Raw genomic sequence first — 16,516 nt, 5'->3', positions numbered from 1 at the left:
AAGGGATATTTTACACACACACACACACACACACACACACACACACACAGGCACAGGAGAAAGCAATGTAAAGATGGAGGCAGAAACTGGAGTGATGTGACCACAAGCCTAGAAAGGCAAGGAATGCCAACAGGCACCTGAAGCTGGAAACAGCAAGGAAGGATCCCCCTCGAGAGCCTCCAGAGGGAGCACAGTCCTGACAACACCTGATTTCAGACTTCTGGCCTCCAGAACTACGAGATAATAAATTCCTATTGTTTTAAGCCATTCCGTGTTTGGTAATGTGTATGGCAGTCCCAGGAAACTAGTATACCACCACATGGTGTGGGTATAATTTTTCCCCATTTGAAAGATCAGAAAACAAACTCAGAAGTAAATTGCATAGATAGAATTTAGAAAAACTGGGATTCAAGTACAGGTCCCAATGTCTGAGGGGCAACAATTTGGAAGAAGCAATGGTTGGAAGTCATAGAGGAGAGGGAGGGGCAAAAAAAGAAAAAAAGAGAGAGAGAGAGAAAGAAATCTTCACTGTAAAAAGTAATGAGGGAGTGAGAAAGGAGGGATAAGCCAGATCTCAACTGGTGAGAGGAGGAGGAGGAAATCAGTAGGGGCACTAAAAGGTTACAGGAGAGAAAGCAGTTTCCCTTATCAGCTACAGAACATATAAAGAAAGAAACAATGTAGAAAAAAAGCAAAATACCACTTATACATGCCCCTGGATATTACTATAGATATCTGAATCTCGTATCTCTGAATCTCTTGAACTCACAATAATCTTCTAAGGATCTGTTTCAGATGCCTAAAGGTTTTCTTCTACTCACATCTATCCCTTGTTCATCTAATTCCCAAAAATGACTCATCCAAGATGGTAAAGCTAAACATATTATCTCTGGTAATAATGCTGTAAGCCCCAGGATTAGGCCAGACTATATATGAAACATTGCTCACACTCTGCCTAGGACCAAAGTACTGCTTGGGTTAAAAACAAAAAAATAACAAATGTCTAGGCTGTGCCAGGCTGTAAACCAAACGATTCACTTTATGTCAAAGTACTATTTAAAAGCAGAGTATCTGACCACGGTGACAATAATTCAAAGCCAGGTATGGGCTTAAGGCAATCTGTAGTGCAAATAATTACCAACCTATAATAACCTCCCCCCCATCTTTCAAGTGAGTCATGGGCTGACTGATGAATAAAGAGAATGAAACAATTCTGCCTTCAGAATCCCATTTTATCAAGGAATAATGAATTCCATGATTATATACAGTATAGATCTGTTTCAGATCTTAGCCAACAGCTACAGCTTTGCTGACGTAGACACTAAAAATTAACAAGAAATTCTTTACAACTGGTGCTTTCACCATTTCCACTCTGCAGTTTAGCAGTTTTATTTTTGGGAGATTATTTGTGTTTGAATACTGATCAAAATTAAATATTTTTAAATAAAATTGGACTTTTCCAATAGTCTTATTAAAGACGTTCAAGGTAGAGACATGTGTTTGCTCAACCAGTATTTACTGAATGCCTACCGTTTGCTGAGCAGTACCAGAAACTAAGGTGTCCGGGGTGTTCCTCTGTAAAAACTAAAATCCTGAAGAAGCATAAACTGCCTAAAACGTCAGAAGTACTTTCGAAACAATCAGACTGTCAGTTCAGGCTAGTTTACACTTAGCTGATAATTCTAAAAATAGACTCCGAACCTGGCAATATGAAAACACTATCTAACCCAAGATATCGATCTGCTCCATCATGTGTTAGTTCACTGTTATTCCCTTAAAATAAACACCTGTTTCTTTAAAGCAGGACAGGAGCTTGAAGAGTTAAGCATTACACCCCACACGGTAGAAAGGTATAATTAGGAGGAAATGAGGGAATCGAGGAAGAAGAATACAGGCAACTAAATAGATTTTCTTAAAGCCAGTCAGTAAGGAAACTTAATGAAATTACAGACTAAAAGATTAAACCATAAATAAACATACCCAGAAAACATTACAAAATTGTTGAAAATTAATGATTTCAGAGTACATAAGGTGAATGTGAAATGAATCTCTATCCTCTTAAGAATTCTAACATGAGAAAAAAAGTGGTATATGAACTACATGTTTTACAATCATCCCCGATTTCCTTGTGTTTCACAATTAAAATACCTTTTGATATTTCAACTTATTTATTTTATGAAAGGAAAATGACTCTAAAATAAGCAGGAGAGAAGGGGACACTGTGGGAAATTAATTTCAAAGATTTCCAAAGCTAGGGGTGGCTCAGTCAGTTGAGCATCGGACTCTTTTGGCTCCAGTCGTGATCTCAGGGTTGTGAGATCGATGGGCTCCGTGCAGAGTCTGCTTGAGACTTTCTCTCCCTTTCTCTCCTTCTCCCTCTGCCCTCCCGCCCTGTATGCACGAGCTCTCTCTCTCTCAAACAAATAAAATTTTTAAAAAAGACTTCCAAAGCCAGAGCATATTTTCAAATCAATAAACAAGGCACCTTATAATTCTCTGCCTTAAGTCTCTTGATTCAAATAAAAATAAAGTCCAATTTCTCTTCCTCTGAGTCAAACTGGAAATTGCAGAAGTCATAATTTCTGAGCTATTAACTTAATTATCAGGAAGGCAATATATATATAATGGTTTCAGTAAAGTCACATTAACACTAGCAAGCCTCAAATATTTAAAAATAAAACAAGACGGGGCGCCTGGGTAGCTCAGTCGTTAAGCGTCTGCCTTCGGCTCAGGTCATGATCCCAGGGTCCTGGGATCGAGCCCCGCATCGGGCTCCCTGCTCGGCGGGGAAGCCTGCTTCTCCCTCTCCCACTTCCCCTGCTTATGTTCCTTCTCTCACTGTGTCTCTCTCTGTCAAATAAACAAATAATCTTTAAAACAAACAAACAAACAAACAAAAAAACAAGACACAATATTTCAATCAAGATGACAGGTTACAGTAACAAATCTCATATACCTACTTACCTGTAACAATATTACAAAGGGACTTTTCTAGCCAAATGCTATAGGAAATGTTTTTAAATCATTGGCTAACATGCAGGGCTATATGCTTTAATCACTTTTACTGATCTTATTAAGTAAATTACAATGTGTCTTTCTAATAATTAGAAACACTAACAAGTTTCTGATCAACCTCTAACTCAATCACAGAGTCACTGCACACTCACAAAGAAAGACGTGATCCTGGTTGTCTTAAAGAATGTTTTGTCCATTCTGTCCATTTCTATTCTGTAGGAAAAAAATTCTTCACGATGACAGCCATCTCTAGCTCCAGTAAAACATGATGCTACAAACAAGTTAATCCTGGTTTTTAAAAAGTAAGGTTACTTCTGTGAAAGAGCAAATGATCTAAGATGATTAATTTCCAAAAAGAAACCTATCTAGCACTTGATTTTTTTTAACCCACCATTTGGGGTATTTGTCAGAAATAAAGTTCCCAGGGTCCAGAATTACCTAGGATGTGTATTAAAAATGAACCAAAATCAGATTAGCATCTCTGGTAATAAAACCTAGGAAATAAGTTTATTTATGCAAACCACCTTAAGTAAGGCTTAAGCTCATTTATGTTTGAAAAACACTGCTTGTAGTAATTCTTTAAACATAACATTTGTCACAAGCAAAAAAAGTAGAATCTTCCTTTTATATTAGTTTAACTTATATTAAATAAATCCTCTTTACACAGCTTTCTAATTTGTGCACAGTTCATTCAGACATAGCAGAATCTATGTTTACCTCCTATTATAATGGTATCACACAATGATTTGGTGGAGCCAAAGACTTTTACTAACTCAAATAATTAATCATGAAAACAAAGATGAAAGCAAAAAGCCATATTTATTACGCCTCTGGAGAAAAAAAAGTTAATTATAAATTTCAGATTTAAAATTACTAAGTATGTTTTCCTAAACATTTTGCTGTGCCACATAGCCAAAAATATAACTGCTGACGAACATCCTTCAAGCTAGCTTTCCTATTTTAACTGAGGAGCGTTTTTGCTGTAGCTTTAAACCAAACTTTGCCAAGTTCTGGTATGACCGAAAACAAGTATGCTCACGAAACATACAAATCAAGGTGGCCCGACACAGGATTCACATACTAGAGAAAAATAAAATTGGGGTGTTACCTGAAATTCTCTAGTGAATCCAAGATATGAAGTAAAAATCTCTAGTACTAACTAGAGTAAACTCTTAATTTTGCAAAGCCATGTTAATGGCCTTGTAAGTAGGTTTTCCTTAGAAAAGCTACTTTCAACCTTGAATTGGCCTCATCTTCAACTCAAATCACATTACCTGTATAGTATTCTCTGTTGTTATTCTGACAAAAGGCAGAAATGGAAAGAAACAGTCTTGTAAATACTAAATTACCGTGTCCTCCAGAAATTAAAAAGAAAAAAAAAAAAGAGAGAAACAGAATCAGAGGGAAAAGAGGGGGGAAAGGACGGCAGCGATGACAGGGGCAGGCTGCTCTGGTTAACCCAGCAGACTGCAGTCAGAGGTAACGCTAACAACAAGCCAGCTTGGTCTAAGGCGGCAGGAAAATTGACCAGGAGAATACTGTAAATGCGGAAATCAATGCTCTTGGGAACTCCCAAATGTGACCCAGGAAAACCAAGCTCTAGACAAATCACTGCAATGCACCTTTCCACTGTCTCAGTGCAGCCCCCCCCCCACCTCCCCACTTACTGAGGTTAAGACAAACATGAAACGCAGGCTTGAAAGGGAAAGGGAGTCACAAAAGGCAGTGTGGGTGGGGGTGGAGGAGCAGGTCTGCCCCTAGGCTGGGTGAGCAAGGGTGCTGCCGAGTTAAACACAGCATCACTGAGTTTAAGAGGCTATCAGAAGTCTATCCAGTCTCCCGAGCACCTTCTCCAGCCTTAACAGGTGGTCATCTACCCTCGGCCTGATGAGGCACCTTTGAGGCACGTATTTCATTGTTTATAGCTCAGTTAGAAGGGTTTGATTTCTTAAAATCTGCCTCTTTGTAACTACCCTCACTGCTATCTGACGCTATCCAAAGAAAGGTTCATCTCTCTTCTATGCGTTCCTTTAACCTAAAGAGCGGAGAGCTCATGTTTCCCCCGAGTCATTTTCCAGGGCAACAATGACCAGGGCCTTCAGCTCCGGCACAGTGGAAGAGTCAGCTACCCCAAGGTGTACATTTCAGCTCTTCCAAAAAACTGCCTACTTCAGCTCTTCCAACAACGACACGTGAGACTGGGGCAAATGACAATCGTTGGGAGGCTGTCTTGCCTTCTCTCTCTTTACAACAAGGCTATTATTCCATGAGCATGGGGCTTGGGGGTGTGGCAGGGACAACTCTATGAAGCTCCAACAGTGGACAAAGCAGTGGGCTACATCTGGAATCTTTCTCCTGGAACTTCTTTGCTTTGGCTCCAGAGACACCACAGCCTCTGTGTCCAAGGCCCCGCACCCTTGAACAGAGGATCAAACCTAGAGGCTCTGGTGGGGAGACCGGCAGCCATAGCTCTGACTACCAGAGCTGAAGGTCTATAAACCCAAGTGCCCTGATAAGCTTTGTAGTACATTCTGTGATAAACAGGCTGGCCACGGGATGGGTTAGGAAATTATCCACCCTATATAACACTGCCTCAACAGAAAAACCCATTCCGTTCCCAGCTAAATTCCAACTAGTGTTTGGAATACCTACCACACCTACCATACAGAGACTACAAACCTAGATTAAGGGTTTCTCTTTTAAAAGTATCCACAGACATGGCTATTTTTGCCTTTCATAAACATTAGAAGGCAGTATGATAAACACTGCTGCAGAATACATATATCACTTTTTGTATTCTGCCATGTTGTGTTTTTTTTTTTTAAGATTTTTTTTACTTATTCACTTGAGAAAGAGAGAGCACAAGCAGGAGGAAGAAGCAGAGGGAGCAGCAGACTCCCTGCTGAGCCAGGAGCCCGACGTGGGGCTCGATCCCAGGACCTGGAGATCACAACCTGAGCTGAAGGCAGATGCTTAACCATCGGGGCCACCCAGGCACCCCTCTGCCATGTTGTTTAATAGACCTCAAATTTATTCATGAAAGGATAACATGAAGAATAGTATTTAGCATTGTCAGATTTCAATGAATCCATTTTTCCTCCAAAAATACCGCATTTCCCACAAGTCCACAGGATTTAGATTCACTTATACTGAACCAATATAGCTTGAGTTACATATGGTGCTCAAGAATGGCAATCTGACTAGGGTCAGAAGTCTCTAAGAATGCCTCCCATTCCCTTGAATGTAGACTAGACTGAGTGACTCTTTTCTAAGAAAATAGGGCAGGGATGCCTGGGTGGCGCAGTCGGTAAAGCATCTGCTTTCAGCTCAGGTCATGATCCTGGGGTCCTGGGATCGAGGCCCGCATCAGGCTCCCTGCTTGGCAGAGAGTCTGTTTCTCCCTCTCCCTCTGCCCCTCACCCTTGCTCGTGCTCTCTTTCTCGCTCTACTCTCTCTCTCAAATAAATAAAATCTTAAAAAGAAAGAAAGAAAGAAAGAAAGAAAGAAAGAAAGAAAGAAAGAAAGAAAGAAAAGAAAATATGGCAAAAGTGATGGGGTCAGGAGCTGCCCTATGGAGAGGCCCATGTGGCAAGAAGTGAGGGAGGCCTCCAACTATCAACCTGCAAAGAACTGAGGCCCTCAGTCCAACAACCCTCAAGGAACTGAATCCTGCCCAAATCCACATGGGTGAACCACAACCCTGATCAACACTCAAGACTCTGTAACCTAGTGGGAGACCTTGAACCAGAGGCATGCAGCCAAACCATGTCCAGATTCCTAGCCCACCGCATCTATGAGATAATATATTTGTTCTTTTAAACCTCTACATTTTGGGGTAATTCACAAAGTTACAGATAACTAATATACCGACCAATCCAATTTTCTCTACGGTTTCTAATTCCCAACCCATCCCTCCATATTCTCCCAAGGTATCTAACATATAACATCCCAATGGTATTGATGAGTCAGGTGGTAAGAGAACAAAGGAGCTGCCATACCAAGAGAAGTGATTTAATCAGAAACATTCAGCCACTCAACAATTCTTTACTCTAGTGTGGACCAAGGCAGAAACCAAATCTCTTAACTTAGGTTAGGAAATAGTTCACTCTATACTAAGATTTGGTCAAATAAACTGAGCCCCTCACTCTCAACAGATAACTCAGATACCTACCTAATCAAGTATGAATTCCCTCAATCTCCTCCTCCATATTTGTCTAATTTTAGCTACTGCAAACATCTTTTTATAAAAAAGATTTTATTTATTTATTTGACATTGAAAGACACAGCGAAAGAGGGAACACAAGCAGGGGGAGTGGGAGAGGAAGAAGCAGGCTTCCCGCCAAGCAGGGAGCCCGATGTGGGGCTGGATCCCAGGACCCTGGGACCACGACCCGAGCTGAAGGCAGACGCTTAACGACTGAGCCATCCAGGCGCCCTGCTACCGCAAACATCGTCATGTCCTCTTCTCCCATCTCCAAAATTAATGTACCTATATACTTGATCCCACTCTCTCTACCTGCTCTCCCTGACTGATTCCAATCTTGTTCCCTTTAATCCATTCATACCAGAACCACCTAAATATTTCTGAAATGAAAATCTGATCGCATCACTCTCCTACTTAAAATTTAAGCTCAATGGTTTGACATTGTCCTCGGGCTAATATCCAAGTTCTCACACCCAGTTCACAAGGATCACTACGACTAGACCCATATTCATCTCTCTGGCTTCAGCCCACACTCCCCTCTGCACTCTATGCTTTAGCCCCTGCGTTTGTTTGTTTAACTTTCCATTTCTCCCTCACCTCTTAACCTTCAAATCTTCCATTCCTGCATAAAATATTTTTCCCCCAAGCCAATCTTTTAATTACCTAACTTAAGGTTCTGGCCTCAGCTTCAGCTTCATCTTCTCCATAATACCTAAACCGGTTTAGTGCCACCCCACAACCCGCGCCTCCATAGCAAATGGTATTTCACTCTACTCTAGAATATTATCCTTCAGTTGTGAGGATTTCTAATTGTCCATATGATCTATGAAGACAGGGACCATGTGGATCCTGTTCGATGCTGAACCATAGCACTTTCTGCAGACAAACATTTGCTGTATGAAAAAATAAATGAAGTCTTCCTAGATAGATCACATGTCGTAATCTGTTCCCTTTCTCAAATCTTCAAACCCTGTCCTCAGTCCTTAAACCTTTCTGTAAGCTCAGGTCTTCCCATCTTGTAAGGCTCCTTAGATCCTGCTTTGCCCTACTTCCCACTAAATAAGGCACTTTCACGTGACCTCTGACATACTACCCAACTCAAGGCTATCTGACCAGTCAAAACAAAAATTGCTCTTGGAGTAGCTGTCATGGACCTCCTACTTACCAAACTGGTAATTCTCCTTCCAAGCATTAACCCATGTCAACACTTGTCTTGCTAATCATCATTTTTCTTTCATTCATTCATTCACAAAGGCCTCACTTCACTCATATGATCTCACTTTCCCTTCATTTTCCTGTTCCTATTTCTCCACTTGCCCTAAACTGTTAGATTGCATCCATGGCTACCTTCTCTTCAACTTCCACAAGCTCTCCTTGAGTGGCCACCCAAAATTCCCATGGTGACAACCACAATGACTTCCTATTTGGGACTGGGGAATGAAAAGGGTAACAGAGTCTCCTGGGAAACTTTTCAAAGTATACTTGGGCCTCCTCTATATTTTGATTTAACCCCTATCATCCCATGTTAAGAGTAACTGACTCAGTGAGTCACTTCTGCTTGCAGAGTTAGTTTTATCATTCAGGTGTGTTGGGAGAGAAATAAGTAAGGACCATTCACCTACCTGCTGAAAACAGCCAAATCTCTCTCCTGTCAGACATTTCTCCTGGGCTCCAAGTCCTTATGTCCATCTTCCTACCTATTGACAAGTTCTTCCTGGATATCCCACAGGCATCCTAACTCAATTTCTCTAAAACCAAAATAGTTCCCTCCAAGCACATGCCTTTCTCTATTCCCTACGACCAGCCACCTGGTTGTCTAAGCTAGAATACAAGCATCATCTTATAGCTTCTCCCTTTCCTTCAATGTCACTACTCCGATCCGCTCAACTCTGCCCAGATCCAACTATGACCTTGATCAGGTTCTAATCTTCTGAGCTACTGAAATAACTTCCTACCTGGTCTCCTTGCCGCTAGTTCTGCCCTCTATCACCATGCTCCATGTTAAAAGAAATGCTGTAAAACAAAGGGTTGCATCATTCCCCTTTCCAAAACTTCTGATGTTTCCTACTACTCCCAGGACAAAAATTTGAGCATTGGATGAGTGACCGGCAAAGGAAGGCCCAGAGGAAAGAAACCCAAATCAAAAGAACCCCTGAAAGGAGCCATGTAGGTCAGAGAACTTGGTGAGGAAAAAAACCAAAGGACCTTTGAAACACAAAGCAAACTGTAACAGCTCAAAAAGAACACAACCAGGCTTACCCAGCCAGGGCCAGGAGGCTAAAGGGCTATGATAAGAAAGCTGCAGGGCAACTTGCCACCTTCTGAGCTAGCCCAGAGAAACCCAGGCAAAATGTCAGGGGACTCTCAGCAAGGATCTAACTAAGCCACCCTCTCCCCTAACACCTACCCTTACACATACCCACACACCCTGACCACCCATTAGCTACACCAATACCAGCAGAGCACAAACCGCCTAGAGGCCCAAATAACAAAGCACTTGCCAGGTAATTCCTTAAAGGGCCCATAGGAATCCAGACCAAAGTGCCCCAACCAGATTCCACCTCTACTCAAAGAATAAAACGGTCTGTCAGCACATCTAGGAAAGGTCAAAACCTCTGGTGAGTCACATAGATGTGAAACCCCACTCCCAATGGAGTTGTGCAATCTTCTCCACAATACTAACCCGTTGATTAGAGGCACATCAACTTTTTTCTTAATCACAGACAGCTTTGATAAACCTTTGTGAGTTAAGACCAGCTTCTGCCAGGAATTTTAGGGACCTCAACACCAAAACACTAGGCTGGGCAGGGGAGTCCCAAGACTTTTTCTCAACCTGGCTGATCTGCCACCCCATACTCTAAGTGGTAGCCAGATGGAAATACTCCTATTTTCTTTTCCTTTTTTTTTTTTTTTTAAGATTTTATTCATTTGCGAGAGAGAGAATGAGAGAGAGCACGAGAGGGAGGAGGGTCAGAGGGAGAAGCAGACTCCCTGCTGAGCAGAGAGCCCGATGTGGGACTCGATCCCGGGACTCCAGGATCATGACCTGAGCCGAAGGCAGTTGCTTAACCAACTGAGCCACCCAGGCGCCCCACAAAAATACTCCTATTTTCTAAGTACCATGCTGGCCATGCTGTCCCATTGCTTAGTCCAGATAAATCTTCATCCTCAATGGCCCGCTCCCTCTGGAAATCCTTAACCAGCCCTCACTCCACAATGCAGGCGTTCCAAGGACTGGCTACAGCTCTTTCCTGGTGCTCCTCCCATTGTAGCATGAAGGAAGTAACTGTGGCTTAGTCATCTATCTTCAATGTCCAGCCTATCTGTGATACTCCACTTGTGTTTGCTGAATGAACTCATAAGTCATAAGTTCATCTTCTCCTATGATGCTTTAGCAGGAAAACGTAATTATATTGTGTTGGAAGTTGCACTGGAAACTAAACACTAAATGGAATTCCACTCTCAATCCAGCCATGTCAAGACCTTGGGGGGAAACTGCACTCATTTTTTTGCAATCATGCACAAAGGTGAAAGAGAACGAGAAACAACTAATGGCTCCTGACTGTACCAGGTGGGCTAGGGAAAAATATCCGCCTTCCTGTGGGGGTGGGTGTCTGCAGACCAGTTTCCCTTGTTATTAAAGTTCATAATATAAAGACTATCCCTGCGTTTCCTGCATGAATTAGAAATTTCAAGGAAAATGTTTCAAATTATTCTTAAAATAATGAGCTTTGAGTTCGATGGGGCTCATTGTAGAGTAACACCGAAATAGACAAAAAACTGTTGAACATGAGAAAACATTAAAAACTAAACAGACTACGCTGTCTACAACTGTGTGGTACTGCCTGCTCAGAGGGAAGAGAGAGAGAGGGAGAGAGAAACACAGGTGAAGAAGGCTAAGGAAGAGGGACTAAAAATGAGAAAAGGACTGCTTGGGGGAAGGTGCATGACAAAAATAGGTCTCTGGACAGAAAACGTAGGAAAACAAAATTAATGTCTACACAACAGGTTGATGTGGATAGGAATAATATGGAGTTTCTAACAGAAGACATTTGAAACATTTATTTAGGATAAATAAAAAGTGCTCTCTTACACCACGTATATTTTAGTCACAAGAAAGTTTTGCCCCAAGATGTAAAGATGAATTCTTTCAAGAAGTTTCTCTGTACATCTAATGTAAATTAGTTATAAGAATTTAGTTAGTTTGGGGTATATCTCATGAAGAAGAAATCTGTAATGAAACGGGAAGCGTACATAAAGCATTTCTGTAGCACACCAATGTACTATGGTTATCCTGAAAATCAACTTGTGCACTGATTTTGCATTATGAGCTGAACTAGCCGTATTTTTCATAAACTATCACTTTCACTTTAAAGAACTGACAAATTTGGTTATTTAAACTCCTGTATTTGACCTACATTTACCCAAAAATGAACAAAGTGAGCCAGGCACTTCAAAAAAAAAACAAAAAAACAAAAACTGACAGTATTTGTTGCCAATGATAAAGTTTGAGCTTTCAGGCAAACATGTGATTTTTGGAAAACTGCTTCCCAATAAAAGAGAAATAAGGAGACTTTTTTTTCTGCTAAATAATACTGGCTTTGGGAAATAGATACAGCTTAACAAATTGATAGCACTTTATAAGTTTTGGTTTTCATTCTCCTTACTGGCTTTAATCAATTTTTTTAAGTTATAAATTTTAAGACCCACAAAAACAGTAGCTTAAACCGTGTCAACCTAATTGCCATAAGAAAATTGCCAAATTTTTATGACATATCAGTGATTATTCTATGGCAAACATTAAACTTATACATAAGTGAGAAAAACGTATTAGTATTTCGTATCAACTGAATTTTAAGAATCTACAGATAATATATTGATGCACCAAGAAAAAAAAAGGAGGACTACCAAGTAACAGAATTCTGATTTCCTTTGGTTAACTTTTTGAGTAACACAACTTCAACAAGTTACCCAAAATACCAAGAGGGTAAAAACATTGTTACCTAACTGCAAAAAACCTTTTTCTGCAAAACCTTTCAAAGTTGAATGTCTGATTAACTAACATCACCCAAAGATCTCCAACCTTTAAAGAGCTACCTGACAAAGTAAAAACGGCTGTAGAATGAAGAGTTAATTTATAAGACTGCCAAAATTGCAGAGGACTTTAAGAAAAGCCACCCAAATAATTTGGCTAACTGCTCTCAAGTCCACTGAACTACCACTGTCATTTCTACTACAGGCTTCCAGGGGTTTTTATTTTGCCTAAAGAAAAATCTGCATTAAAGAAAAATAGTATCTTAAAATATTCATACTTGTTTGAACTTTAACGTCAAACTCCTATTCTGGAATACATCAAGGTTTCAACAATTTATGTCTTCTCAAGCATCGTTACCTTAGTTTATACATCTTACTTGAATCCAAAAATTTAATCACGAAAAAGTCACATAGTAATTCTGTTCTAGGAAATGCAACAGTCTCCACTAGGTTTGCATCTTCCTTCTCCCCTGCAATTCATTACAATAATCTGTTATCACACAAGACAATGCCCTGATACTAATTCCATCTCAAAATTCTGCACGTGTTTTCACTGTATAAGAGGCCATACATTTTTGGCTGACCCAGGGAGAAATGGTTGGCTCAAAAGACTACTAGTGTCTAAAAAGAAATAACAGGAGATACACACTATTACTAAGGGAACATTAAACTTACCCTTTACACTAAATACGTTAACATTAAATATATACCACAAATATTTTAACATTAAACACATAATAACCAGGAAAAACTCAGAAAAAGTTTTGGAGATGCGATGTGTTTTAATATCCATATGAAGTTCTTATTTTTTATTCATTAGAATGCCCAAGGGGCACCTTTTCAACCAAAGGGGACTGAGTAATTAGAATATTAAATAAGCCAATTCAAGTAGATTATTTAAAAAGTATATCTGGCCCAAAATATGATAAATAGGTTAAAATGTTAAACTACAAACTATCCTGTGTAACTGTCATTTTAATCATTATATTATCTCAGAAATCATCCTAACAGGTAGCAGAGCCTACCTATCCTTGAAAAGCAGACTGAAGAATGGAGCACTGTTTTCACAAGAAAACTCATCGCCTAAAAATTCCTGAAGTGTGGCACAAATGTTCACTGACCCCATTCTAAAAAAGTGACCTAGAACACAAGAATACATACATTCTTGAACTCAATCACATTCCCTGGTGTTGGTTTCTCCTTCATATTTTTAAACCAGTTATTATATCTGAGGGTGTTTGAATAAAACTACGATTAAGCATCGAGTTTAAGCTTAAAGACGTGATATTAAATGAATAAAACTGTCATGAATACTCAAGAAAGCGACCAGGACATCCGGGGTCACCACACCTAATTTTGCTACGTCCATTTAATGCAGTCTTTTAAGTTATTTAAACCGGCACAAACGAAACTCACGTACCAAAGCCATGCCCCGAGCAGTTTATCTGACACGTCTGAAATTCAAATAAAATGCTTTCTGCGGGGCCCCTGTTTATGCACCTTCCAAATCCCGTAAGTAAGATCTTGCATTTCCTTCGGTGTGACCGTGGGAAGGGAGGGTGTGTCTCGGTGCTTACCGATGCCCGGAGCCACATAGACGAAGTAGAGGCAGGACGAGGAGAGGGAGAAGAAGAAGATGAAGGCGAGGAGGGAGCGATTGGAGACCCGCATCATCCGCTTGAGCACAGACATCTTCCTCTTCCCGGCCAGCAGCTCAGGCTGCGCTCTCAAGCCGGACTTGGGGGCACCATCCAGGCCCTAAACTTCCATGAATGTGCTAAGAACCCCGAGACTGCAATGGGGTCCGCGCGGGGAGGACCTAGGGGAGAGGGCCAGAGCGGGAAGGAGGAATGGGGAGGGAGCGGACGGAATGAATGGGAGGCCGGAGAGCCGGGGGAGGGGAGGCGCGGGAGGAGAAGAGGAAGGGGTGGAGGAGGGAAAAGGGAGCCAAGGCGGGGGGAGGGGAGGGCCGGGGACCGCTGGACCTGAGGAGGCCCTGGAAGGGCAAGGACGCGCCTTTTATCCGCCCGGCAGCGGCGGGAGGAGGGGCTGCAGGTGGGGAGAGGCGCGGGCTGCGCGCCGCGGCGCCCCTGCGGAGAGGGGCAGCAAACTGCAGCACGCCCGGGCTCCCCTAGTCCGCCGGGGTCCTGGACGCGAAGCCCCGGCGCTCAGGAGGCGGCCCGCCCGCGCTCGGCAGGCCTGCGCCGCCGCCTCGTCCCGGCCGCGGCGTCTCGTGCCTGCGCGGGGCTAGCGTGGGCGCCGGGGCCGCAGTCGGCGCGCGCGACGCGCGGGGGCCCGCGGGGGCCCTGGGGGCCGAGGAGCTGAGCGCTCGCGGGCGCGCAGCCTCCTCCTCATGCCGCGCCGGGCCCCGGCGCCCCGCGGCGGCCGCGGGAGCAGAGCGCAGGCGAGGGCGGCGTCCCGGCTAGCGGCGAGCGCGCTCCGACTCCGGCTCCTGCCACGGCCAGCTGCCCGCCCGGCCGCAAGGGCGGCAACCGCGGCAACATTACCGCCGCCGGCCCAGGGCGAGGCGCCCCCGCCGGCGCCGCCCCCACTCCGCCCCCGGACACCAAGCGCTGAGCGGCCGGGCGACTCGCGCTGCGGGCAGAGCCGGGGAGTCCGCAGAGGAGGAGGCCGGACGCCGTCGGAGCCGCGTCTGGGTCGCAGAAGGGGGCGGGCCTGAAAGGGCGGGGGAGCCGCGGAAAACCGGAACCGGCGGGCGCGCCCGGAGACCCCCGCGGGGCTCCGCGCCTGTGCTCGAAACTGCAGGCGGCGCTGCCCGGGCACCCGAGAAAACCTGGAGGCCCCCACCCGCCCTCTCCCCTCCCTTCGCCCCAAACACCGCGCCTCCTGATTGGCCGGCGCCGCACCGCGCCGAGCAACCTGCCCCCTCTTCCCCCCCACCACCTCCCCGCGCCGCGACCTGGGCCGCGGCCGCCTCCTGCGTCACTGCCGCCCCCGCTAGCCCCGGGACCCCAGCGCCAGCCGCGCTGCTCGGAGCCGAGGCACGGGTCTTGAGCCCCGGGTACGCACTCCCTCCTAGGGATCGATAAAGAAGGATGATGTACCTGGAGGGAAAAGGGTATCTCGAGGAGGGGACTTCAATGGTGTAATTTCCTCCCAAAATACACGCTCCGGGAACAAGATTTTTTTTTTCGTCCCAGATTAATGAAACCTTCCATCCCGTACTTCTTACAGAAACATACTGCCAGGATGTGTTACGGATCTACATATATCCCTTATAATGGGACTCGCCTTCTCATCTGAAGGTGAGCCCTGGGTAGTCCTACAGTAGCTCTATCCATTCAGGCGGGGCGGAAAAGACTTCTGTGCAGCCAATTGGCCGTTCAGTACTGCAGCACCAACCAGCTTCAATAGGCAAATTGTTTTAATTCCACTCCTAGGCCTTGGTCTCCCCTTTGTTCAAAAACTGCTTCTTCCTGCTAGCTGAATAAATTAGTCCGGAGCCTTAGTTTAGCTATCTCACAGTTTGCCAACGTGAGTGTGAAGGTGGTTCAACTAATCATGTGGGAAGTGGCTGGATGCCCCCTACCGCCATTATTTGCTCAGTATTTCCAGATGCAGTGGTGTTGACCCATCATTTGATTGCCAGCAAATCTGGTACTTTCTTAGCAAGATACCCATACCTTGGATCGTCTCTTAAATAGTACTATGTTACATGGAGGCTGAAACACCTGGATTTATAATTCACTACGGTCTTTTATTAACTGTGAAATTCATGGCAAGCTACTACCCTCTGCAAGCCTCTCTACATGGCCCTCAAATGATGGGTGTGAGACCACCTTGCAAGGCTGTGTGTGGAGTTAAATGGGGTAACTGTAAAATCCCAAGCACTATGTTTGGCACATAAGAGATTTCCTCATATCCCATTAGACAGTTGACTGAATGGAATTGCCAAGTTCAAATTCATTTTTTAATATTTAGTTTTTTTGGAATTCCCTGGCTGAGGGGATATTTAATGTGAAAGGAAATGACACTATTCTGTAACATTTTTAGATACGTAAGGGGAATGTGAAATATAAATGGAGCAATTTTAAATGAAAATAAACCACACTTTAAAAAAAAAAAATACCTATACAAAAGAAAGAAATCCATGAATGGTCTGGAAGCAAAGAGTTTCCCTCTCAGACCCTGCTGACTTTTCATCACTCTATTCCCATGAGTTCAGCCACCATGCTGGCTTAGCAATGGCCAGGTCTCAGGCAAGGCTGGCTTTTTATAAGGAAAGTTTATTATGTAACTAAG

At 43.6% G+C, this 16,516-nt stretch overlaps 1 protein-coding gene across 2 annotated transcripts in view; it reads right to left on the bottom strand.

Annotated features, from left to right (window-relative positions):
- The window catches only part of B4GALT6 (beta-1,4-galactosyltransferase 6), a 65,624-nt gene extending 50,168 nt beyond the window's left edge, over positions 1 to 15,456 (bottom strand). The window contains exon 1 of one of the 2 annotated variants that reach the window (XM_032421221.1): positions 15,319 to 15,456. Coding sequence is in view for 1 of the 2 variants with exons in the window: in XM_032421220.1 (XP_032277111.1) it covers positions 13,831 to 13,945 (115 nt within the window). In the remaining variant the exon portion in view is untranslated. Of the gene's footprint in view, positions 1 to 13,830; positions 14,429 to 15,318 lie in introns of those variants that run through there. The other variant, XM_032421220.1, reaches the window with a different exon arrangement.
- Between the last annotated feature and the right edge of the window lie 1,060 nt (positions 15,457 to 16,516).

Source organism: Phoca vitulina, unplaced genomic scaffold (genome assembly GCF_004348235.1).
Source record: "Phoca vitulina isolate PV1807 unplaced genomic scaffold, GSC_HSeal_1.0 scaffold24, whole genome shotgun sequence".
Lineage (NCBI taxonomy): Eukaryota > Metazoa > Chordata > Mammalia > Carnivora > Phocidae > Phoca > Phoca vitulina.
This window is presented reverse-complemented; position numbering and strand designations above follow the sequence as displayed.